Source organism: Pempheris klunzingeri, chromosome 13 (genome assembly GCF_042242105.1).
Source record: "Pempheris klunzingeri isolate RE-2024b chromosome 13, fPemKlu1.hap1, whole genome shotgun sequence".
In the NCBI taxonomy this organism is placed as follows: domain Eukaryota; kingdom Metazoa; phylum Chordata; class Actinopteri; order Acropomatiformes; family Pempheridae; genus Pempheris; species Pempheris klunzingeri.
Window position 1 is genome coordinate 9,567,894 of NC_092024.1, and position 24,766 is coordinate 9,592,659.

Here is a 24,766-nt window from a genome sequence, read left to right on the forward strand (position 1 = left end):
AAAGTGCCACTAACAGTAGCTTTCATTGAAATCCAAAGCACCATCTCTAAATCGGGGCTGTGATGATGCTCGGGATTAATGTTTTTGTCTGCAGTGCGATTTGAGAATTAGTATAAAGCAATAAATCTACATTTTGGGGAAAACACACGTTATATGGGTTAGATGCAAACACTGATACCACTCTCATACATAAGAAGATAACAGCCTCTCAATGTTCCTATCTAACTCTCGCCAAGAAATAAGAATAAGCGAATATTTCCCCAAATGTTGAACTGTTAATGAATTGCTATGATGACGTTTTCCCTGGGTTTACGATGCCGTCTATTAACCATGCTGCAAACACAGTTAGGTAACAGTCGGAGGCTCTCGAGGTGTTTCATTACAGTTGATGGATGTGGGTTAAGTGGAAGCGATCGAGGTTCTACCCTGCGACCCTGACAGAGCCTCACACAGACAGGTTGGCAGTCCCCACTGAGTGTGTGCGTCATTCCCCCGGCCCTGTCATGGTTCAGGATGTGACAAGCACACCTCAGCAGCTGCCCAGATCAAGGAGTGTGTGTGCCCCCCACCCTAGACTGGAGGATGGGCAGTTATTTGAGGATGGAATCTGCTGTAAGTAAATTAAACATTGCTACTCTCAGAGAATTGTTGTCTTTTGCAGCATGAAAAAAATATTATTATATCAGTGTAATGTTATTGGGTAGCTATTATTTTACCTTTTTAAGTAACGTTGACACTTCTAAATTTGCCATACAGGCAAAATGTCACATCTCACAGGTACACAGTAACTTTAGAATTATATGTTCCATGTCCATTTGACCATAACACACATCTACTGTGTATAATATATAACAATAGTAATAATAATACCATAATACCATTTGCTCTTATAGATATACGAATATATATATCTCTTACAGTCAGAGTGTCCCCTGAACCTGAGTATCACAGTGTTTCAGAGTACTTGAATGCCATTCAGAAAGTCTTGAGATAACATTATGGCTGAACTCCCTGACAGATGACCCACAGTGCCTTCCTAAACACACAGCTTTACTTTCGTTTTATCATACATCACTATGCACTTTTACCCTGTAGTTCAATGAAAAAGCCATTGTTCGCTGCCTTTATATTGTTGTCCTGTACTGCAAGACGTCATGTTAATATTTCCTAACTTTTGTAATGGTGTCCCGGTATATTGAAAGGCTTTTAATTCCTCCTGCTTTGTTGAAAAGGTCTCTTGGTTGAAGTGTCTCACCCAACATGTCAAAGCATGTCAAGTCTGATGAGAAATTTAGCTTTCTGAAAAGCCCCCTCTTAAAATTGTGTTTTGTTTATTGTTTCTTCACTTGGATTAATGTGCAGTATGATCACTAGTGTGGACACCAATGAAACTTAAGTGTCATCTGGACACTGGAAGCCTGCATACACTGAGGAAGGACGAGTGAACCTTTATAAACCCCTGAAATGAAAAACATTTGCATATTCATAGATTCTAAAAAAAGGGTGAAGAAGTGGATGTCATTTTAAGAATCTTTAAACAGGCATTTGAACTTTTTTGTGGTAAAAAGTGAATCTGATACAAATCAGACACGTTTTAGGTGTCTCGCCTTTCTGGATCTTTTTTTTATGCACATTCTTGTAATTTACATTAAAAGCATTCATACATTAACTAGCTTATATATTTTTTTACGACTTGATAGATATAATGTGTTTTATATCCCCATCTGATCTTTAGCCACAAAACAAACGAATCCCATACTGAACTGTAATGTAATTTATGACCGATTTGCCATCAGATAATGTAATCATCTGACAGGGTGACTGGGTTCAAGAGTCATATGATCAGACGCTGCGTCCTGAATCGGGCATAGCTTCAGGCAATAACTGTCAGTACTGACATACTCCCTCATCAATAGGTCGGTCATTACTCCTCTCATATATCACAAGACACCGTGAGAGACAGTGGAAACACTGTCAAGGCCGTCCTCTATACAGAGGCCACCACAGCATTGACAGGCCTGTCATTGTGTTATGCACACTCTGTTTTACATTTGTGCAGCACACATGGCTGAGGCGGATGATGGGGATGTTTGTGTTTTATGCTGTTTTCCCTGATGAATGGTCTTCCTGTTTAGGTCACCACACACATATACCTTGGCTTCACTTCTGAAAATCTACCATATTAACACAACAGTGCATCTTATCACTGTGTACATCACAGTGCAACACCACTGGGGCACTGGCTGCTCAGCAGACATCAAGCAAGCTCTATTTTCAATGTGATAGTGAATGATGCTTGTCACCGCCAGCACAGAAAGCAAACCCTAAACAGTCCTCTTCAGAGAGAGTTGGCTCAAAATAGCCCTTAGCGCTATTGTGTAATGTGTTCTTCTGTGTTTTGCACAGTGCAACAACAGAGCTCTTAAATCGATACACCTCCCTCACATGCTGCTGAGAGAGCGCACGGGGTGGTTGGTCTTATTTCCACTTCATAGTTCACCACATGTGACTGTGTGAAGTGGTTTCAGTGAGGGCTGCAGCGACTGAACTGTGGCTGACTGAGAGATGAATACTTCTCCTTCCCGGAGGAGCAGACAGACAGTCCCTCTGACTACACACTGGACAGTTCACTCAGGTAATTAAAGCCCCACCCCCCACCCTCCCCAACAACAAAATTTGATTAAATGTCCAGATCACAAGAGCTACCATTAACGGAGTGCTCTTTGTTCTTGCATGTTTATTAACCTACCCCTTTGAATCAATCAATAAATGTGGGTTTTGCACATTATACTTATACATTAATTACCTGGAGTGAATCACAGTAAATTTAAATCCTTCTGTCTTTTCATTTTTGAAACAAAATGTAAGACGTTAGGAAAGAACCTAACATTTATTTGAATATATATCCATTGTGGCTCTAAATAAATAAATATCATCAACATACAGGATAATGTCAATGATCAGTTCATGATTTACATCGATCTAATATAAAACCATAAATGAATCATTTTCTAAGGATGTTTATTTGTACCTTGTGATATAGTTATACCTATTATACATACTGTACCTTTAATAAAAATCATCTAATTACTCTAAAAGTTCATCTAGGCCAAAAAGATGTATGCCTGCCCTCTATGTACATAACCAAATACACAATACATTTACATGGTTATATGCACATACCTGAGCATAACTCAATAATGCAGGCTCTTTGATTCGGAATCCAGGTTTGATCCATGACAAAAGAATACAGCCTATGTTAAAATGCAATAATGCAGAATTTATTTAGACCAGCCGATGAATGGCAGTGATGTTAAGTGCTGTATGCCTGTGAGAAAAATGTCCTGCAAAACCAAAAGCATCTCTGGAGCCTGAATCCTATTAATTTAACAAAATATCTATGCCAGTGTTGTCCACGCGTACAGGCAGGCTAGTGGCCTCAGAAGCTGTCCGAGGTAAAGTAGACACACATTGATTTAAGGCATACAGATGGCCTAAAACAAACAACCCAAAAAAAAGCATAGTTAAGGGGAAACAGTGTTCATTGAAGAAGCGAGGTCTGCTCTTTGTCATGAGGAGGCTCAGAGCAAGATGTCAGTTACTATGTGCAGATCAGCATCCATAACAGGCTCTGCAAAATGAGTTTAAAGAAGAAGACCTGCATGTGTGTTATCCGACCCGCGGCTTTGAGTCTGTAAATTACTCCATGTTGGGTCACTTTATGTGTGTGAGGGGGGTGTGGTGGCGGCGGAGGCCCGATCAATCTGCTCTCAGGCCCGCTGGGCTCGTCGTGGAGGCTGGAGGAGCAGTGGCAGCATCTGCAGCCGCCCGCTCGGGGTCGCGTTTGTCATTCGCCCCTTCGTCCCGCCTGTGCGCATCCCTCTCCTCCTCCTCCTCCTCCTCCTCGTCCCCGTTCAGCGGAGCTCCAGACGGGCTGTAGTGGCTCACTCGGGGTTGAGACGCGTGCGTCTTTGTACCCGTAGTGCCCGATTTCTCCGCGCCCGTGTGGCTGTGGGAAGATGCGTAGAGTCCTCCGTCCTCCTGCTGCGAGTGCGCAATTTCTGCTCCGGCACCGCGCGGAGAGACGGCCACGCTCCCGGCTCTGTCATCCCACTGAAACGCCGGGCTGTGCGGAGTTGTGCCCTGCCTGGTCTGGTTGAAAGATAGCAGCCCTGTCTGTGTAGAGTTCCACTCTGAGACATTGTTGCTTGTGGAAATATTAGTTGAGATGTTTGCAGTGGGGGTGACCTCCTCGGGCACTCCCGGCTTCCCCGCAGATGAGGATGCACTGGTTGGTTTCCAGATCAGGCTGTAGTAAATTGCCAGGATAATGGCTGCTAAAGACACGGACAATACATATGCAAAAACAGTGGCTAGTCTCACCCACTTCTTGTTAGTCTTAGCAGCCATCTTAGCCTTTTTGTCCCCCGTATAAGTAGCAGGTTTGCCCCTCTCCATATTGGGCATGAAGTCCCGCTCTCTCATATTGCCCCTATTTTTTCCTCGATGCTCCACCACCCCCTCCGTCTTGAAGGCTTCTTGTTATCCACAATCCAAGAGAAGACGGGAAGCAAAGGGCTGAGGAGAAAGATGCTGGACCACCTCGAACCGGAGTATTTTGCAGCTAAATTGATTTCTTGAAATTCATTTGATCTCAAAAGCGCTGCGCCTAATGTTCGGTACCCAGTGCAGCATTGCGTTTCATAATGGACATCAAGCATCCACAGGCTGATTGCGCGTTTCAGCATCCGACAGCGGCGGGACAGATATCTTCCCTACGACATTTCCAGGGAACAGCTGGCTGTAGGCCCTCGGCAAATCCGCAGTATCAGATTTGATTTATTAAAACGATTAAGTGAGATCATACGGTACACAACTGTCCGTCTTATCCTGCAAATGAAGTGGCTGGCTCAGCTAAAAATACAGGAGAGGGGGCGGGCGGTGGCTCTTAAAGAAGCAGCAGCTGTGCAGCAGCCCGAGAAGAAACCACAAAAAAAAAAAAAAAAAAAAAAGAGACCCCGCCACACATCAGCTCCACATCAGGAGGATCAGTTTGTGGCGCACATGGAGAGCAGGGTGGTGTAGCGGGGATGGAGTGACGCTGCAAAGTGGTTACCTTTCACTGCGCGCACCCAAGTGGAAAGGATGGATGTTGGATATGTGCAATGAGCCAATAAAGTGGCAATTAGTTAGATTTGACCGGATTTTATGAATTATGCGATGCTTTTCCAATCCACCACTATCCATTCCAACCAACGACAGACATATCAGGCATTTGGGACATTTCGACCTCGTCCTACCTGTTGGCCGGTCCGCTCATGCAGCGCGTCATTTCAGCACAACGGACAGCGCCCGGGATTCGTTCATTGCGCATGTGCTCTGGGAAGCTGTAGAGGGGAAACAGGTGAAGGTGAAACAGCTGACCGGTGATGAGTCATATCAAAACCATTCAAATACTTTGACTGACATCAGCTTGACAGTATTCAGTATGTGGCATGTGGTATGTGGTATGTACAAATAAAATCCTGCATCTAACATTCACCCATCTACAAACACTGGATGATTATGTCACAAATCCCTCCAAAGTAAAAGTCAGCATGACTGTGTTGTGACAAGTGAATGGCTGGAAGTGATTTCATTGTTGTACCTGGCTGTCACAAAACTAAACATTTCAACATTCAGGTGCTTATAGGAAGGTTTATTGTTTTCATTACCATGATTTATTATATGGAGACTAGGAGAAGGAGGAGGAGGAGGAGATCAGCTGTCATGGGGCACACCTGTATGATGGGTTAATGTGTATGTAATGTGTATGTAATGTGTAAAACATCAGCATCTTGAATAAACCGTGGTGGTTCACCACACGCCCTCCATTGGTCCCTGACTGGGTGAACGTTTGCATTAGATATTGCACAGCTTAAGGTTTATTTGAATGATAACCAAATGACCGGGAATCTTTTGTTGAAACAGCTGTCAATGTCCAGCCACCAGTAATAAATGACGTTACGTTATGACCCCTGACAGGTGGTTGTGGTGTAGGTGATCTGATGCTGATGCAGGTGATGCAGCACGTGGAGCTGCAAGCAACCATTTATTTACATTGAACAAAGGAAACAAATGATGGTAAATAATTCAGGTAATTTCAGTCAGAATAACATCCTGTTCCTCCATTTCTGGTGTAATTGTTTCAGTGTTTTGTTTCACAGCCATGAATGAAAATCAATATGCTGGCAGCAAATGGCAACTGTGAAAAAGCACTTATTAAAGGGTCAGTTCCACCGAACTGCATGGAATACGTTTTCTCCCTTTTCTGTAGCGATGATTAGCTGATGATCAGATCCACTTATGAGATTTCTGCTTCCTCTCCAATCTAATGGAGGTGAATGGAGCTTTGTGTCTGGAGCTCACAACATTAACAAACGGAAAAAAAAAAGAAAAAAAAAGCTAACTCTATATCAACACTTTTTATGTGGATGATTTGAAAGTAATTCCAGTGAAAATCTGTTATAGTGATGTGTGTGTTTTAATGGAGGCACTGTGTTTGGAAAGAGGTGTTCCTTTTAAATGTTTTATTGGTGCTTTTTCAATTCTGTAAGCACCACAAACCTCCTTTCCTTTCCTTTCCTTTGCCTTGGGGTTGTTGCAGAAGTATCACACACAGATAGCACATAACTTGGCAGATAAAATATGCCTTTAAGTAATCTTATCTTTATCATCTTTTGGTAAACCAGCCCTTTATTATAAGTATGAGACCAGTGTTCTTTCAAATGCTGTCTGTGGCTCTTTTACCTTTAGTCAAGGTGTGTCTTTTGTTGTCTACCAACATCATTTGCAATGCATATTTTCTGTGGGTGTATCCTGAGCACAGTCAGAGTCAATGCACTACGCTCCATAGTTACTGTGTTGGATACAGATGGAGTGATGAGCTGGTCAATGGTTGTGACCATGGTGTAGATAGTGGATATATTTCAGTTATAGCATTAAACGGTAACAAAAGGCACACTAGAGAAACAAAATGAATAAGAAAAGATACTTCCTGGAGCCTCCAGAGGTCAAAGACTACCTGGTCAAAGGAGAAAGATTTACCAAGTGGTCAGAGGTGAGTGAATATTTCATGAAAATCAGAGCTTTACTATTAATTACCTGACAAAAGGAAACATCAGTATATAAAATCAAATCTCTGCAGCTCTAACAGTTTTTATTTAACATTTCATAATGAACAATATTGGGAGTTTCATTAAAATCCTGCTATAATAACTTTAACCATTGATGTTGAATTAAAGAACATGAACCATCTAATTAAACACCAACAGTTCTGTTTCAGAGGTTTAAGCTCAATAAATGTCCAGAATGTGTTAATGCAAAGAACCAATTTCTTCATTAAGGACTCCACAAAGACTTATCCTGTCACCATGAGGATGGACCCCAAAGGTTTTTATGTCTACTGGATCAACCAAAGCAAGGTAATCAATATGTAGAGTCTGGAAAAGAGGAAAAAATACCCTTGCACAATATATCACAGGTGTGGGAAAGTGTGGAATCCTTTTTCAGTGGTTTATAGTAATGAAACTGCTTTTTGCACATCAGACAAACACAACCGTGACAGATTAAAACATATATCAAACAGAGGTATTCATGTTTCAGTGACTCACATCCAGAGTGTGTGTAATGTGCATGTGATCAGAATCTGCCAAAGCTGTGGGATAGCTAAGAGCTGCTTTGCACTTTCCGGTCCCAGCAGCTTGTGGAGATTATTGATTGGTGCTGATGTGGGCTCAAAATCCTGCTGCACTGTGAAGCTGAACTGTGATGGACTCCATGGAGGAGACTCTTTACTGCCTCATCTCTCTCTCTCTCCCTCCCTCTCTCTCTCTCTCTCTCTCTCTCTCTCTCTCACACTCACACACACTGAGATACCTTCTGGTTTTAATAAAATCAGTGAAGCCCACATCAAATATGTGCCTCATGTGTCTGGGCTCAATCATGCTGGCATGCTGGAGCTGACCCTACGGTGTGTGTTTGATGAGAAAGCATCACAACAGTTTCCTACATGATGTTTCGACACACTGCAGTCAAATATCCTCCACACAAACAAAGTAAATCCCATAGTTTTTGCTCTTTGCCAAAGGATGACTTGTATCTGAATCCATATTTGGACTGGCGCCTACATGTTGAATTCAGTATTGGAGATGATTCTCTGCTTCTTGTTTCTAGGAGACAACGTTCCTTGATGTTGCTACTGTCAGAGATACAAGAACAGGAAAATATGCAAAACTTCCCAAAGTGAGTACAGTATCATTATTTAATGTAGTAACCTGCTCTCTGATCTAATTAGGTCAACTTAGTGTGTTTGTTATGTGAGAATCTCTGCAGGCATGCAAATAGGATTTCAAGGCTTTAGCTTGCCCCTTAGAGGCATATTTGCATTGCAAAAATGGACATGGACACATGTACCAAGGCTCACACTCATACTGAGTCCTGATCTGAGATTTCTGAGTGAGCCTGGGTGTGTGTTTTTTTTTTGAGTTGAAATCCGACAGTTGTAGTTCTTTTCTACTTCTTCGTCGCCCTCCACAGAGAGTTGCAGTATGCCGCCGCCATCGTCATCCCTCACTGAGGGTTCAGAGGTGAAATCTGAAATCTGTTCCACAGAGCTCTGCATCATCCCAGTTGGTAGCACATCTTCCTCTCAAGCCCCTGAGGAGTTTTGGGAATGCAGCTCCAGTGCTGACATTAGCTCTGCACATCTGTAGCATAGAAGTGATTGATTCTCGCTGCTGTTTGTATGAAGTATGAACGGTTATATGTGTGTGTGTGGTCTTGTACTTGTTACATAGTGAGGACCAGAACACACATTATACCAACGAAGTGAGGACACTTTTGGCATGTGAGGACATTTTCCTCACAACTTCGAAGGGGTTTTTTAAGGATAAGACTTGGTTTTAAGGTTAAGGTTAGAATTAGGTTTAGGTTAAGGTTGGGCTAAAGGTTGTGTGTGCATATGCAAATGTTTGCATGTCTTCGTCAGTAAATTTGCCTGTGTTGAACATGTTCCCAATGAACAAATGCTGGAGACATGATTTTACTCCTTTAAGTGAACAGAGGTTAAACTGATAAAAAAAACAATCAGCTTGAAAGAAGCACCGTACATTTTGAGCCAACATATTTTCCCACGTTTGCCTTTCACAGCACCCTAAGGTTCGCAATGTGTTCAACCTGGACTTTCCAGACAGCAACCATCTCGCCAAAATTCTGACCATCGTCTCAGGTCTGGACACAGTGAATCTGACCTATCATAACTTCTTTGCCTCTAAGGAGAAAGTGACACAGGTTAGTGGGACTGTACCATTCCTCTAGCTGTTTACTGTCCTTCTTTTCTGCCATTGATCCCCTCTGATTGTTTAAACAGCCTCAGACCATTAGCCATGATACAATGAGCCTTTGCTTCTTCCCCCCAATAAGGTGCCCTCTCTCTCCCTTTTAGTCTTTATTAGACTATCCAATATCCGGATTTTACCAGCTGTAATGAAATCACAATTGTCCTTTGTTCAAACTCAACATTCACTACTCTCATTTCCTGGGGTACTATTATATTAATGCCCTCTTGTGGTTAGTTTGTGTCCACTCTAAATTTTTACAGTGTTTAAGAGCTAATGATGTTTCAAGCTCAGCTCAAATTGACATTGACTGTAATACCCCTGTTTGTATTTGTTATTAAATACACATCAGAACTGGGCGAATGACATTCTTGCAATTGCCTACAACGCTGCAAGAAACAATGCATGCAGACAAGTTTTCCTGGAGAAAATGTAAGTGAGCGCCATGCCATCTGACAGTTGAGCTTGTATCTTTGCTGAGTGAACACAGTGCTTGACTACAGGGTGGTAACAGTGAACATTTGTGCTCCATCTTAGGTACGTCCGCGTTTCTCTCCACACCAACAAGGACGGCAAGATCCCAGTGAAAAAGTAGGTTACAGTGCAACATGTGAAGGTGAAGGATGGCACACTGGTTGATTTATACAGGAGATTTCCATAGTTCTTACTCAATATTTCACTGTGTGTTTTCGCAGTATTTACAAGATGTTCCCTGCAGATAAGAAGAGGGTGGAAAGTGCATTAGCATCAGCACACCTCCCTAAAGGAAAGGTGAGAAAATATAGACATTTTGGTGGGTTGGTCGATCTATCTTTTTAAGATTTTTTTCCCCCCATAATGTCCTGGTGTTTTTGCAGAAGGAAATAGGTTTTGAAAATGTTGTCATTATGACACATGTGTTTTATTTTAGCATGACACCATGAAGCCGGATGTATTCACTGAGTCTGCCTTCAAGGCCTTTCTGTCACATCTCTGCCCTCGGCCCGAGATCTATGAGATCTTCACTTCTTAGTGAGTTTACCTCTTCCTGTACCTTATTGATTTTATTCTGTAGTTTTTCCAAATACACACTAACTTTACCTCAAATCATACTTAACCTCAAATATAACCCTTTCCTCTGGCTTATAAATAGTCTATTCCAAAGACTCAGCTAATTTTACATTTGGTAGGTAAGAAGCCAGTAACATTCTTCTTCACATGTTCAAATTTTAATTATATTATTGTGCCAGGAAATGCTTGGAAAATCTGAGCCTCTAGTTTGTGTATTAGCTCCCTGACATGGGCTCAGGTGGCAGGTAAGTGGGCTGTGATAAGTATGAGCGACATTATGTGCAGCACTGATGTGACTGTGACGCTTCGCTGTGCCCTCCAGCTCCAACAAACCCACCATGACAAAGGAGAATTTTACCAAGTTTCTCAACGAGAAACAAAGGGACTCTCGGCACAACGAGGAGCTGTTTCCACGTCTGCGGCAGGACCAGATCAAGGCTCTGATTGATAAATACGAACCCTGCACATCCAATTCAAACAGAAGTGAGATTCATTGATCATAGCTTTGTTATATGGAGGACTTACAGACTGGATAATGCTTTTGTACTTCCTTTTCACCTGCAGATCTGATTTCTCCAGAGGGGCTCTTATTCTTCCTGATGGGGCCGGAGACCTCAGTTGTCATGCAGGACAGGCTGGCCAAGTGTCAGGACATGACCCAACCCATCCCCCACTACTTTGTCAAGTCCTCTCACAACACATACCTGACAGGTCGCATACACCACTTTGATTTTGGCTCCTAAATTGTCATACTTGATCAACCCAACATTTTTCTAAGTCCTCTTGTGTGTCACCCTGTAGCCGGACAGTTCTCCGGCGTGTCCTCTCCGGAGATGTACCGTCAGTGTCTGCTGTCCGGCTGCCGCTGTCTGGAGCTGGACTGTTGGAAAGGCAAACCTCCAGATGAAGAGCCCATTATTACCCACGGCTTCACCATGACAACTGAAATCCTCTTCAAGGTGGTTACACACAGTTTTGGGTGCCTACAGTGGGGTCTCATACGATAAGTTTAACGTTTCACCCTGACATTTTAAAGATTTACACTTTTTTGTAAATCTTCTGCAATCTTCTGCATAATCTAAATAACTAAATTAAATAGGTTAGAATCGAACACAAGCATGAACCATTTGTAACAACTTTTGCTGTATGCCCAACCCACTTCTGTAGCGCGTTTCTGTTGTCTATCATAAATCTTATGCCTTTTCTAGCAAAGGACCAACCCCTAGTTTCCCGTGAGCATAGTTGGCATTGTTTCAAAATGACATCTTCGTGTATACACTCGCCAGAGGCTGTTCATGCTGAACAAAGAGTGCTACAGTGTGTCATGGATATCACATTAAGCCTATAAATTCACTGATTACCCTTTATTTATACCCACATTAAACCACAAAAGAGTATGAAGGCTTGAAAGTACACATTAGCACACACACAGACATGCACACACAATACCGTCATCCTCTCACACTCAACACTTCCATTTAAGGGCAGCCAGAGCTCCACAGTCCCCTGGGCCGAGACACAACACCTCAGTTCAGTTTACTGTCAGGCTCTGGATGTGATAGGCTTGGAGGTGACTTCAGGGCCTCTGCATAGAAGAAGTAGTTCTGCAGTTTGTCATGCTGTCTCTCTTCATATTTTGGGAGAACAATCATGATTGGCTCAGTCTGCTGGCGTCATGCCTTTGTGTGATCCTCATGATTTTAATCTACTGCAGGAATTTATTGCCAATTTTTTTTGCTGTTTGCGGCTGTATCATCATCCTATTTTTTGTTTCATGTAACTATCTTTCTAGTTGCAGCTCTTAAATTTTAGTCCAATGCAAATAAAAGTTAAATGTATAAAAAACAAAACAATGTCTCTTTTTGATGTGTGACAGGATGTGATTGAGGCCATTGCTGAGAGCGCCTTCAAGACCTCACCGTACCCTGTTATCCTCTCATTTGAGAACCACGTTGACTCGTAAGACCTGAGCTTTTCCATGACCTCATGCCACCTAACGTTATTAAGTCAATGTAATAATACTCAGATGCCATTACCCCAAATGGAATATTGATGGAACATATTGAGGATGTAATTGAACCTTTTGTTCTGGCAGTAGCAGCGGACTGTAACAGGTGTCGCTCTGCTTTGTTCCAGGATGAAACAGCAGGAGAGGATGGCCAACCACTGCAAAACCATATTTGGTGATGCCCTGCTAACAGAGCCACTGGACAAATACCCTGTGAGTACACTGCTGCAACATAGCTCGCTGTCAAAACAATAGAGTTATATAAGGTTTATATATTTGCTAAAGAGAACACACCGCCTGATAAATTGGATAAAAGATTATCTTCAAAAATTCAAGTTTCATGTTTGTCCTCATTCATATCTCTGCTAGACATGACCCTCATAGGCTCCTGTACCCATCAAACTGCTTTATATCAACAGCCAGTGTCTGTGTTGTGCAACTTTTCTCAGCTGTGTGTGCTGTGTGGAGGGATGTGCATGTATTTGTATTCCTGAGGCAAAGAGAGAACATGTTTTGATGGTCTAAAACAGTAGCAGGGCTGCTACCAGGATTTTAGAAAAGCTCCCCCAAACCCAGCTCTCAACGAAATGTTACCCACCCAAAAAATTGTCTTCTGACACAATGATCTGTATACACTTTTACATCCCCATCAACATAGCCAGGAATGTTAAGTGTGTGACAGAAATAGTACATGTTAATATGCTTTGAATAATTAATAAAAAGAGTTTAACCCCCTCATCCTGCCACCCCTTCACTAAATGATTTCTTTTAAAGTACGTAAAGTAGCCTTTGTTGTTACCTGAATTTTTTTTTAGTTAACCTTAAAAACCTATCATGTGTTTAAGTGTAGAAATGAATCAAAGAAATTGTTTTACATTTTGGGAAATGCACTTTGCGCTTTCTTGCTGAGAATGAGATGACACCACACTAACGTCTGTATGGTAAATGTGAAGCTACAGCTATCAGTTGGCTAGCTTAGCTCAGCACAGCATAAAGACTGGAAATTGTAAAAAGTCAGCCTAATAGCATCTTGTTTTATTTAATCCATATGAAAACAGAAAAGTGAGAGCATCAAGTTGTGGTTTTTGCAGGGCGCTTTGTAACTGCAGCCATGAACAAGCACTGTTTTGTCACTGTTTACCCCAGATTAATTTTAGATCTCTTTCTATTTATGTGTCACATCCAGCTGAAGCCGGGCCAGCAGATCCCCAGCCCATCTGAGCTAATGGGTAAGATCCTCATCAAGAACAAGAAGGGCAGCCATGAAAAACCAACCCAGACTAGGAAAACCAGCACAGCAGCCACAGACCAGACCACAACCACAGCTGTACCCACCCAGGACCCAAGCACCACTGCCCAGGATCCTGCAAACCCAGCACCAAGCACCCAGGAGAACCAAGGTGGACTGGATGACCCTCAAGACAAGTCAGATTATGTTCCGAAAACAGGCCTTTTTCGCTATTTATAGTTGCCACTGACATTATGTTTATATGTTGAAGCAGAGGGGGATGCAGCTGTGGAGGACAATGAGGAACAAGAGGACACTGAGGAACAGGATGAGGAGAAAATGAAGACATCTGATGAGGTAGAGTACGCAGTTGTGATGACAGTTATATTGATTTACATCACCCATGTCCTGCTCAGTTCAAACAGCTAACTTCCTGTCGATCCCCCACAGGGCACAGCTGGACAAGAAGTGACAGCGTATGAGGCAATGTCATCCCTGGTCAACTACATCCAGCCCAACAAATTCATCTCTTTTGACAATGCCAGAAGTATATTTCATAATTTTACCCAAACTTTTACAACATATACTTAAAAAAAACATCATTGATAAATGATTCAAAGACAGTTTAAGTTATGAAATTCTCCTTCCTCTTTTCTTCCTTAACAGAGAAAAATAAGAGTTATGTTATCTCATCTTTTGTGGAGACCAAAGGGGAGACAATGATTTCAAAGACTGCTGTTGAATTTGTCGAGTATCCTTTAAGAGTGCTGCAGATGTTGTCATGCTCCAGAAATGTGACAACCCCTGGGCTGAATCTGATTAAAAATGACACAGAAATACAACAAAGTATGTTTCTTCATGCTGTCTTAAGAGTACTCTGGTTCACATACAAATACGGAGTTGTAAACCTGTGCTTCCTAAACCATCATTCTCAGATACAATAAAAGGCAGATGAGCAGGATTTACCCCAAAGGAACAAGAATGGACTCATCCAATTACAGTCCCCAGCCTTTCTGGAATGTAGGCTGCCAGATGGTGGCGCTCAACTACCAGACGATGGGTAGAAATGGACACACAATGCACCAACATAACCACTTAAAATGTCCTAAATGTGTTGGACTACATGAGAGGTTGAAATCCTTCACTGTTTCTGTTTAATCACAGTTGAAGTTGAACATGTGCAGTTCAGTTCAGTTCAGTTGTAATTTTTAAAACTGAACTTCTGTTTTTCACCACAGCGGGCCAGTGTTGCACCTCTGTGTGCTACACGGGCCTCAGCTGTGCTTTGCATCCAAAAATGTTGCTCCTCCTTGTGCTGAAGAGAGGGGGCATGAATGGACTATTTGTGTCAATTTTCAGATTTCCCCATGCAGCTGAACATGGCTCTGTTTGAATTCAACGGCAGAACGGGCTACCTGCTCAAGCACGATGTTCTGCGTCGCAGTGACAAAAAGTTTGACCCTTTCTGTGACAGGATTGACACCGTTGTGGCAAGCACACTGACCATAAAGGCAGGTTCACAGCCTTGTTATTATCATTTGTCTCTCAACTAGGCCATCACTGTGGTGTGTGTGACATAGGGATCTTGGTATCTGTGCAAACTAAATACAAAAAGAAAACAGTTTAAAAAGGTGAAAATAAGTATTTTAGAGGTGCAGGTAAAACTTTTCATACACTAAAGCTGCATCAATCTCCACAAAGACAGAAAACACAGTCCTAGTGTGTGTGTGTGTGACCGTTTCCAGTTCGAACACTAACCTTGTCTGGACTAGTAGTCCTCATGGGGAACAAAACCCAGGTCCTGGTTAGGATTATGGGTAAGGTGTGGATTCAAGGTCAGGTTTACGCATGCATTAGTTGTAGTTGAATTTACGGTTAGGCTCTCCATAATAAATGGAAGTCAATGTAATGTCCTGATAAGGATAGCTGCGCAAACTTGTGAGTATGTATGTGTGTGTAGCCAAGTTCACTTGGTTTTCCCGCTCGTTTAGATGCAGAGTCTGTAATAATACAGGCTTCCCACTGAGACTGATACAGTTCCTGGTATTCAGCAGACTCTACAGTGAAAACCTGGACTCTATTTATATCTGCAGTGTCCTGAACATGAATCCACACAACAGGACACATCAGCAGCCAAACTGTTAACCACTTCATGCGTGAATGTCCTCAAATCTTATGCACCTGTCTCACTAGATCTACTCGGGCCAGTTTTTGTCTGACAAGAATGTGAAAACAGGGGTTGAGGTGGAGGTGATTGGGCTGCCAGGAGACCCCAAAAAGAAATATCGCACCAAGTGGTCCACCACACCCAACGGCATTAATCCAGTGTGGAATGAGGAGCCTTTTGTTTTTGAGAAGGTATGTGTCAGTAGACAAACATGTTCAAATGTGCCCAAATACATGTGTAAACGTTTATGTGACCTCAGCCATTATAACCCACTGTGCTGCTGATGCTGTTGGTCTTAATATAATTGTTGTTGTTATGATGGATAGATCCTGCTCCCAGAAATGGCCTCTCTAAGAATTGTAGTTCACGAAGAAAACGGTAAATTCTTGGGACATAGGATCATCCCACTTGATGCCATCCAATCAGGTCAATGAAAAAAAGCTCTTCACTTCATGGTTCATCTATGTTTTCTTCTAAAACAGTCACCCTTGGAGTCATCCAAGGCCTCAGAATGTCTCTAACCTCTTGATCAGGGGAGCTGCTACCTTGTTTTTAATTCACCAAGGTTCCTTTTGATGGCCTGCAGGTTTCCATCATATCTGCCTGCGCAGTGAGAGCAACATGCCGCTCACTCTGCCTGCTCTCTTTGTGTACATTGAGGTCAAGGACTACATCCCAGCGGCTTTTGCAGGTGCTTGGCTTTTCACTTTGTGTTTTTGCAAAAGAAAAAAACCCTCTGCTGCTATTGAATGCAACGATATATGTTGTGACAGGTTTGGATGTGTGAATCTTGATGGGATTTAGTTTTTTTTTTTTTTTTTGCAAAGTTCTATCTGATAAAAGTGTGAATTATTGCTGCCCTGCCCACTGACGCATTTAATTATGCCTCAGATTTCACAGATGCCTTATTTAACCCAACAAAGGGCGCAGAGAAGACCACAAAAACCCCAAAGGAGGTAAGAAAAAGCAGCTGTAGGAAATTGACAGATCAGTAAGATCCCAGCTCTCCCTTAAATGCTTAACAGCACTGATTAACTTCCTGGAAGATGACCAGCCTTGTTAGATTGTGATGTTCCTGTCCTCTTTTTGCCCACATAGTCATCTTCCGACTACATTTCTCCCTATGAGATGCCTCTTGTGGTCCAAACCCCCACAGACAAAGCTAAGGAAAGTGAAGCCCCTGCTGCAGGTAATAACACTTGTGAAAGAGACAAAGCTCAGAATCTATTTTTGAAAGATACTGAGCTTTAACATTGTAGTAGGTATTTCATGCTGAATTACAAAACTCTATTTGATAATTTTTTTGGAATTTTCACTTTCCCTAGAAAAGACAGCACCTGAACCTACACCACTGGCTGACGCCAATGACCAACCATCCCAGTCTCCACCAGAGGAAGCTAAAGAAGACGCTGAGAACAAGATAGACTCTCCACAACCTGCAGCAGCAGAGGCTCCTCAAACTCCTGCTGAAGATCCAGCACCAGATGCAGGAAGTGGCACATCTGAAACCCTTCCTGAAGCCATTCCTTTGCCCGAAGAGGCAGTCCCTGAGACGGACGTGGGTCCAGAACCAGAGTCAGCTCCTGAAACCAAAGAGGAGTTGGAGACTAACTCCAGTACAAACCCTGAGCCTGCGTTAGAGGATGAACCAGGCACAGAAGCTGCCGGTGCTGCTGAAGAGCCTTCTGCTGAAGAGCCTGCAGCTGAAGAGCCTACTGCTGAAGAGCCTGCAGCTGAAGAGCCTGCTGCTGAAGAGCCTACTGCTGAAGAGCCCTCTGCTGAAGAGCCTGCAGCTGAAAAGCCTACTGCTGAAGAGCCTGCAGCTGAAGAGCCTGCAGCTGAAGAGCCTGCTGCTGAAGAGCCTGCTGCTCCAGCCATACCCTGTCCAGGAAATGCATCCCCCGAGTCTGCAGGATCAGATGACTCATCTCAGCGGCCGATGAGCAGTGAAGGTAACACTGAAGTGCTTCATGTGCTGCACTCATCACAGTTTCGATTTTGTCAGTACACTGTATATCTAAAGATCCCTGAGAAGGAAAATGCAGACCAATTTAAACATTTTTGTCGAGAAGCCTTATTATGAATACATATCCACTGCAGACACAAGTAGGAGGATTCTCACAACAAAGCCCTGTGTGCCTCTGCTGCAGAGCCCTCGACTGTGACTACTGAAGAACTGACACAGCACAAGAACTATCTGAAGGTCATCAAGCGTCAGGAAAAAGAGATGAAGGAAGCCGAAAAGAAGTATCAGAAAAAAGGAGAGGATCTGATTCAGAAATACTCTGACACTTTCAAGGCCATCAAGAAGAAGGCCTCGGTGAAGAAAAAAGAGTGAGGGGTTTCATTTTTTTTGCCATTTGTTCTTGGAGTCAGTTTTATTTGAAATATGGTAGAAGATGAAATGTTTCCCAAAAGGCAGTTAGATAGTGCTTAGTTACTTAGATCCATCTGTCTGTTTATGTTTAGTCGTTCATCATGGTCTGTTTCCTACAAAGTAGCAATGAATTCTACAGCATATTAATATTGACCCACTAATGAAGTTGTTGTTGTTTTGGTCAGTGTTATTAATGAGATTACATTTAGAAGCACAGAAAATATTCCTTAGCTAATGTGTTTTTCTAGCTGAATATTAGAGGATGAAGAGAACAACTAAATTAATATGGGCTGCAGTGCTTTTTGTGCACTGTCTCCCACACTAAGCTTTCAGGACCAAACATGTGTTATTCAAGGACAAATAAGCATTGCTGTATAGGATTTCCAGTAACCACACTGTTATTTCCGTGCTTGGAAGGGTAGTGGCTATTAGTCGATAAATTCTATTCCCCTTGCATATGTCCTGTTGTATTATGTTATGTTTCCTCCAGGGGAGGGGGAAACACCACTGACTCCACTGTGAAGACAGAGCGGGTGCAGGAGCAGAAGGAAAAAATGCAGGTCGAGCTTCAGGATTTGTGGTCGGAGCAGTGTGATCATCTGAGGAAGAAGAAAGAGCAGTGTGCCACAGAGGTTAGTAAAAGACAGGTTTATGTTTAAAAAAGTTCACTCATAGAATTTTTTATTTCACATTTAAAATGAGAAAAAAAGTCATTAATCCTGGAAAGCAATTCAGTGTATTCACTCAATGATTGTATTGTATTTATAAAGATAAAGATGTTTCCTTCAGGAGTTGGTGGAGACCAAAACAGAGCTAAAAGCACACTAACATTTTAAACAATATGATGCATTGTTGCAGATTAAATTATCCAACACCCATATGAAGCAGCTACAATTTGCTCCACCTCAAGCAGCTATAACAGTACTGCCTACCGATTACTGAATAGTGAATAGACTTTTGCTTTTTGAATCTGATGAAACTGACCTTGACAAAAGTTTTACTTTTCATTGTGGCATTGCTGCTTTTGCTTTAGTAAAAGATATAAATACTTTTATCTCTACAAAAAGTCATACTTGAGTGGTTGATCAGTCATTTTGCCCCTGATGAAAAATAGGTCTGTAGCAGAATAGGGGCCTTTATTTCTGATTTTGGCCACCTAATTTGACCTCTCTGTGTTGTGTGTCTGGGATGACGGGCGAGCAGCCAGCCCTTTAGAAGCTCCATCGATTATACACCAGACCCAAGTGCTCGGGCATGAGCTCTGAATCTATATGAGGGGTCAATCAGGTAATTTTTGCCACCTCAGTAAACAGAGTATGGATGTACTGTAGTGCCGTGCAGTGAGGTGAGACTTAGGTCTTAAGCCAAAAGCTCTGATCAAACTAAAAGCCAACGTTCATGTGATTTAACAACAGAGGGCTGAACTTTTTGTTTGGCTTAAAGAGGAGGGACTTTAATCACACACACCATGGACATTGTTATTTAGAGCTACTCACGGTGTCACTTCCTACTTCTGTTGTGACAGAGACTGGCCAAACTGTTGGAGATGGCCATGGAGAGACACACCAGTGAACTGAAGACCCTTGAGAGGTGTGAGCACACATGCAACACATTTGGAACATGCTGTACACACTGACAGTGCAGAGGGCTTTGCTGAGTCTGTGCAATCTGTGCCTTGAAATGTTGGTGTGACATTGTGTATGTTTGTGTGTGTTTGTGTGTGTGTGTGTGTGTGTGTGTGTGTGTGTGTGTGTGTGTGTGTGTGTCTGAGTGTGTGTGATCTGAGGTGAAGCATTTGACATTTTGCAAACACAGAACCTCAAATAATGAATGAATCACCTCAATCTGCGGGTCTTCCAATGTCCTTGGCTGGTGTTCTGAATGTGTGCATGTGTGTGTGTGCATGCGTGTGTGTATGTGTGTGTGTGTGTGTGTGTGTGTGTGTGTGTGTGTGCACGTGTGCGTGTGTGCGTGCGTGCGTGCGTGCGTGCGTGCGTGCGTGCGTGCGTGCGTGCGTGCGTGCGTGCGTGCGTGTGTGCGTGTGTGTGTGTTATCCCAAGCTGTCCCTCAGCTGGCAGATGGTTATCTCAGGACAACCATTATCCAACAGGTGTTTAAACAGCAGTGGGGAAGCGAAGGCAGCCCTGGTCATCTACCTATCTACACAGACACGATAGCATTGCATTTAAGCCTTCCTTTCACTATAAAGAAAAGGTCACAACAGAAACACAGAGCCCTGTAAGTCTTGTTTAAAGGAAAACAGTTGTTCACAGGGCCACATTTCATTTTTATATTTTCAATCAAGCTGTAGTCCTTACTTCACCTTGTCTCTTTGCTTTGTTTTTCAGTGAGACCAAAGAAAAGAAGAAAATACTCTCAAAATGTTCATCCTCCGAGAAAGCAAAGTGAGTTCCCAGCATGACCTTGCCTTCAGTTACTTTGTGTTTGCATTCATTGCTGTTCCTCTCACCAAGTTACTGCTTCCTTCTCATTCAAAATGATGTGAAATTTGAGAAGACAAATGATGAGGAGAAGCCTAGCTTTTCACCCCTCTGTCACATGGCATTGCACATTAAGTCTAGATTGATTTGATGAATTTTTATTTTCATGTACAAGACGTCTAATTCGAAATCATAATTGTCTTCTATTAGGCTGAAAAGGGCAATGAGCACAGAGCTGTTGGATGAGACCAGTCAGTCTGATGGGGCAGTAAGTAGTCTTAAAGCACATTTAGATACTTTTTGAGCATGGCGGTACAACTAAAGGAGCAGTTTGACATTTTGTAAAAATGCACTCATTCACTTTCTTAATAAGAGGACTCTCATGTCTGAAAATATGAAGTTAGCAGGTGGTTCGCTCAATATAAAGACTGGAAGCAAGAAAAAACACCTGGTCTGGAAGTGTCCAAATGTGACACAATTCACCTATCAGCATATCTAAAGCTAACTGTAACAAAGTACATTGTATTTGTTTGGCCAAAAGATTGTTTTCAGTCTTTGTGCTAAGCTAACCAGCTAACCAGTTTCATATTTAACAGACATGAGAGTGGTATCCATCCTCTCATCAAACTCTCAACAAGAAAGCAAATAGGCCTACATCCCAAAACGTCGAACTACTCCTTTAAAGGCAATAACAATTCCCGTGAAGCTCTGAAGCTACACACTGAAATGTCTCACTGCATTTACCAGGTTCAGTCCCTCAAACAGTATTAATGTCACAGCTCCCACATCCACTGGTCTGTTCAATGCATTTTGTATTCAACAGTGTAACTATGGTTACAAAGAGGCACCAAGTGACTGATCTGAACAAAGCACTGAAGAAATATCATCTTAGGCATGTTAGTTTTCCTGTCATACATCACAAACACCCACACATCTGCTAGCAGATTCACACACACACATACACACACACACACACACACAAACACGTGAGCATGAACACCCACTCACCCACAAACCACCCACATACACAAACAAACACACCCTTTTACCCACTGAGTAAAGTGCAGTGGGCCCTGACCATAGGCCAGGCTTGTCTATTACTCAGAGGCTGTTTACAGGGAGGTGGCTAATCCATGTGTGGTCGATGACTCACTGAGCTCTGCTCTTGCTCCTCTGTTGGCTCATCAAGATTCAGACCTGTTGTATCTCAGTTAAAGACCTGGCTATTTCTCTCCTCTCCCATCGTACCTGTCTGGATGGCAGACCTCCCTTATCCGGCCACACATTAGGGTCGCATTGCAGCTAATTTTGATCTACTTAATCAGTATTTGTCCACATCACATCACTTTTTTAATCAGCACAGCCTCAGTATTGAATAGCCGGGTGCAATAAGGGCTGTGTAATCGAACTGGACAAGTCCAACGTGCTGTGACTTAACTGTATCGATTCTCCTGCTTGGGTTGCATCCCTTGGGTGCATTCCTCTCTAGATACACACACACACTCACAGGGAGCAACATGAGCAGTTGAACTGCTTATGGACATGCAAACAGTCTTTATTTCCCACTTGATACCACATGCACACGCATGAACACACTCACACAAACTCCAACCACAGATCGATTGTGTTTGTCAGGAGCAATATGTTGAATTGGACTTTATTGTGTTGTTACAGTCTTCGGATTACAGCCCACAGCAAGAGGCTCTGATGAAGAAACAGGCTGCTACACTGGAGGAAATCAAGACCCTGACTAATCAGGTACCCACAATGACACAAGGATGCACTTGTTTTTGTCACTTTGGAGGACATTGCATTGACTTATAACACTTGTTGGACAGTAGAGCATAGGAACTAAGCCAAGAACTAAAAGTCTCTTTTGCACATTCCTGTCCACATTTCCAACACATCTGAATATCTGTGATAACTATGCAAATTAGATCAGCGGCATCATCATCATCAGAGAGTACTGCCCCCTGAGAAAGGACTTTTTTGTGGTCTACAAACATCGCACAGTAACACAGGTCATAAAGTAGATTTAATTCCTGAGTTCCTCAAAAAGTTCTTGGTACCACGGGAAAGCTCCTGTGGTAAAGAAGGCCTCCAACATTCATTCCCTGGAAACTTACCCTAATCTTAACCATAACCACTATACACCTAACCCCTAAACCCCTAACCTAAATCAAACCAAAACCAAAAAAGTCTACAAGTGTATTGGTTTACTTTGTAGTATCCCAATTATAAACACATGCACTGTCAATTCTATCACACAGACGTGCCTGTAGACACACTGACAATCCAAACTATGCCAGTAACAAATCCCCATTATTCAAATGCGTGGTCAACCGTGGCCATCTGTCCGTTCAGTGATTATATGTAATGCTGCAGAGTGACACATCCAGTTTAGGCGATTGAGAAAGTACGAATCAAGCTCCCACCGCTGTAAATGATGTCAGAGCCTTTTATGACAATGCTTTGCTTTGATTTGGTGAAATCTTGGCAGTTGATGTTGAGAAAAGAGGTGTTAAATAGTTTAGACATTGACGCAGGAACGCCAGATGGATGATGTGTTTTTATGTCTCACCAGTAGTATTATCTTACAAATACAGTTTTTGACATTGAGAGAGGCAGTGGGAGGAATTCAAGTGAGTGATAAGAGATTGAGGGACAAATGAGGGTAACTTATTCCTTTCAACATGCAAGTCAGTCTTTTTTATATGTATTTAACATCACTGATTGAGTACTGAGACACTTTCCTTACCGCAGGGACATTGCCACATTATTAAAAACCCTGAAAATAGCTGATCATCACTCTAATTTCAAATCAATGCAAACAACTGGGTTCAAGCCAGCTCCCTAGCTTGAGCTTAGCAGTGATCTTTGTTTTTACTGCTGCCAATGTACAAATCCATTCTGTAAAGATTATGATAAGCACCTTCCAGAGAATAGAAACTATAAAAATGTCAACACGTCCCTTTGACAAATGTTTAACCTCTGACTAACCTTTGGCTCCATTGTCTGCAGCTCAATCAGGAGGCCCTAAAGGAGCATGAGGAGAAACTGAGATCTGTGCCAGCTGATGTGAGGAAGGCTGTCAATGTTTGCGTAGGGGCACACTTTCCTGAACTAATCGACCAGCCTGGAGACAAGAAAGTGGAGGGAATGGGCTTCTATGGTGATGTCTATCTAGGTTAGATGTGCCCTCTTTAAGCCTGTCACATAACCTTCAGTCTGAGCATAACCATGGAATAGTAGAATATCATTTAATTAGGGAAGCTCTGTTTGAAATTTCAGTTTAGAGGGGTTATTCATAGAGGGAGGTCTTTTGGGAGTTTTAAGCCATAATGATGTCGTCTATGTCCTGTAGACCAAAAGTTAGATGATTTGGAAATTATTTTCATTTTCTATTTAACTAATTATTTCTGTTGCTTTACACCAAAGAAAAATACTGTCATAACGTGGCAAATATATTCCAGATGAAAGCCCATCACTAAAAGCCTTAGTTTGGGACTCACAGTCTCCTTTTTGTTCTCTGAATGAGTTAATAAATGAGAATAAATGTAGCAAGAGTAAACGTAGCGGCAAAAAAGGGTTATCAGAGTCTGCAGGCTGAATGACTCCATCTACATTTCAGTAGATGGTGATGAAGCGTTCACTCTGAGATTTAGGTTTGCTGTGGTTTACCCTACAACTGTGACAAATGCCCTAAAAAGCCTAAAAACATGATGGAAGTACACCAATGTTGCCTTTGCAGTAGGAGTAATTTTCTCTTGTGATGAACAGCTCTCAATAAACTGTATTTTCTTTGTGTATGTGCGTGTTGTGTTCCTTTATTTCTTCGGGGGAGTTTTACTGAACATGTTTACGCTCCAGTCTTCACTCTGGTTTTGATCATATCAGGTATCTGATGTTTACTTGAAATATGGAGAAATATGGTTATGCATTCACACTGTTTACATGATTCAGTATCCGGGTTTCTCATCACATAATGGGTTACACCGGATACTAATCTGCATGTAATACTCACTGAGAGAAAATAGTCTCGTTTTCAGGAGTGCCTTGTTCGCACTCACATAGTTACCCACATTAACACCTGCGCAGCTGCCCTGTATAACCACAGT

General features: G+C 42.3%; 2 protein-coding genes across 2 annotated transcripts; one reads left to right on the forward strand and one right to left on the reverse strand.

The window, feature by feature from the left end:
- Window positions 1-3,007: 3,007 nt before the first annotated feature.
- LOC139212241 (uncharacterized) lies at window positions 3,008-4,877 on the reverse strand. Its single transcript, XM_070842744.1, has one exon. The coding sequence runs from the start codon at window positions 4,483-4,485 to the stop codon at window positions 3,760-3,762; it is 726 nt and encodes a 241-aa protein (XP_070698845.1). The 5' UTR covers window positions 4,486-4,877; the 3' UTR covers window positions 3,008-3,759.
- Window positions 4,878-7,015: 2,138 nt separating this feature from the next.
- Window positions 7,016-24,107, forward strand: plcb2 (phospholipase C, beta 2). Its single transcript, XM_070842395.1, has 32 exons — window positions 7,016-7,099; window positions 7,386-7,463; window positions 8,215-8,283; window positions 9,190-9,330; window positions 9,730-9,809; window positions 9,915-9,968; window positions 10,073-10,148; window positions 10,288-10,388; window positions 10,750-10,910; window positions 10,992-11,138; window positions 11,229-11,386; window positions 12,304-12,386; window positions 12,564-12,648; window positions 13,622-13,835; window positions 13,935-14,020; window positions 14,114-14,210; window positions 14,330-14,414; window positions 14,599-14,723; window positions 15,023-15,174; window positions 15,857-16,021; window positions 16,157-16,256; window positions 16,417-16,521; window positions 16,722-16,786; window positions 16,929-17,019; window positions 17,156-17,782; window positions 17,981-18,164; window positions 18,698-18,839; window positions 19,733-19,797; window positions 20,556-20,612; window positions 20,859-20,916; window positions 22,323-22,406; window positions 23,670-24,107. Exons 1-32 carry the CDS (start codon window positions 7,016-7,018, stop codon window positions 23,838-23,840), a joined length of 3,990 nt encoding a protein of 1,329 aa, XP_070698496.1. The 3' UTR covers window positions 23,841-24,107.
- The last annotated feature ends 659 nt before the right edge of the window (window positions 24,108-24,766 follow it).

What these genes read in the sequence shown, in the direction of transcription:
- plcb2 (XM_070842395.1), top strand. Translation starts at nt 7,016, where the DNA reads ATGAATAAGAAAAGATACTTCCTGGAGCCTCCAGAGGTCAAAGACTAC. An exon ending in TATGAGATCTTCACTTCTTA is followed by an intron (nt 10,389 to 10,749) that starts GTGAGTTTACCT and finishes TGTGCCCTCCAG; the next exon opens with CTCCAACAAACCCACCATGA. An exon ending in GCGGCCGATGAGCAGTGAAG is followed by an intron (nt 17,783 to 17,980) that starts GTAACACTGAAG and finishes CCTCTGCTGCAG; the next exon opens with AGCCCTCGACTGTGACTACT.
- LOC139212241 (XM_070842744.1), bottom strand. Translation starts at nt 4,485, where the DNA reads ATGAGAGAGCGGGACTTCATGCCCAATATGGAGAGGGGCAAACCTGCT.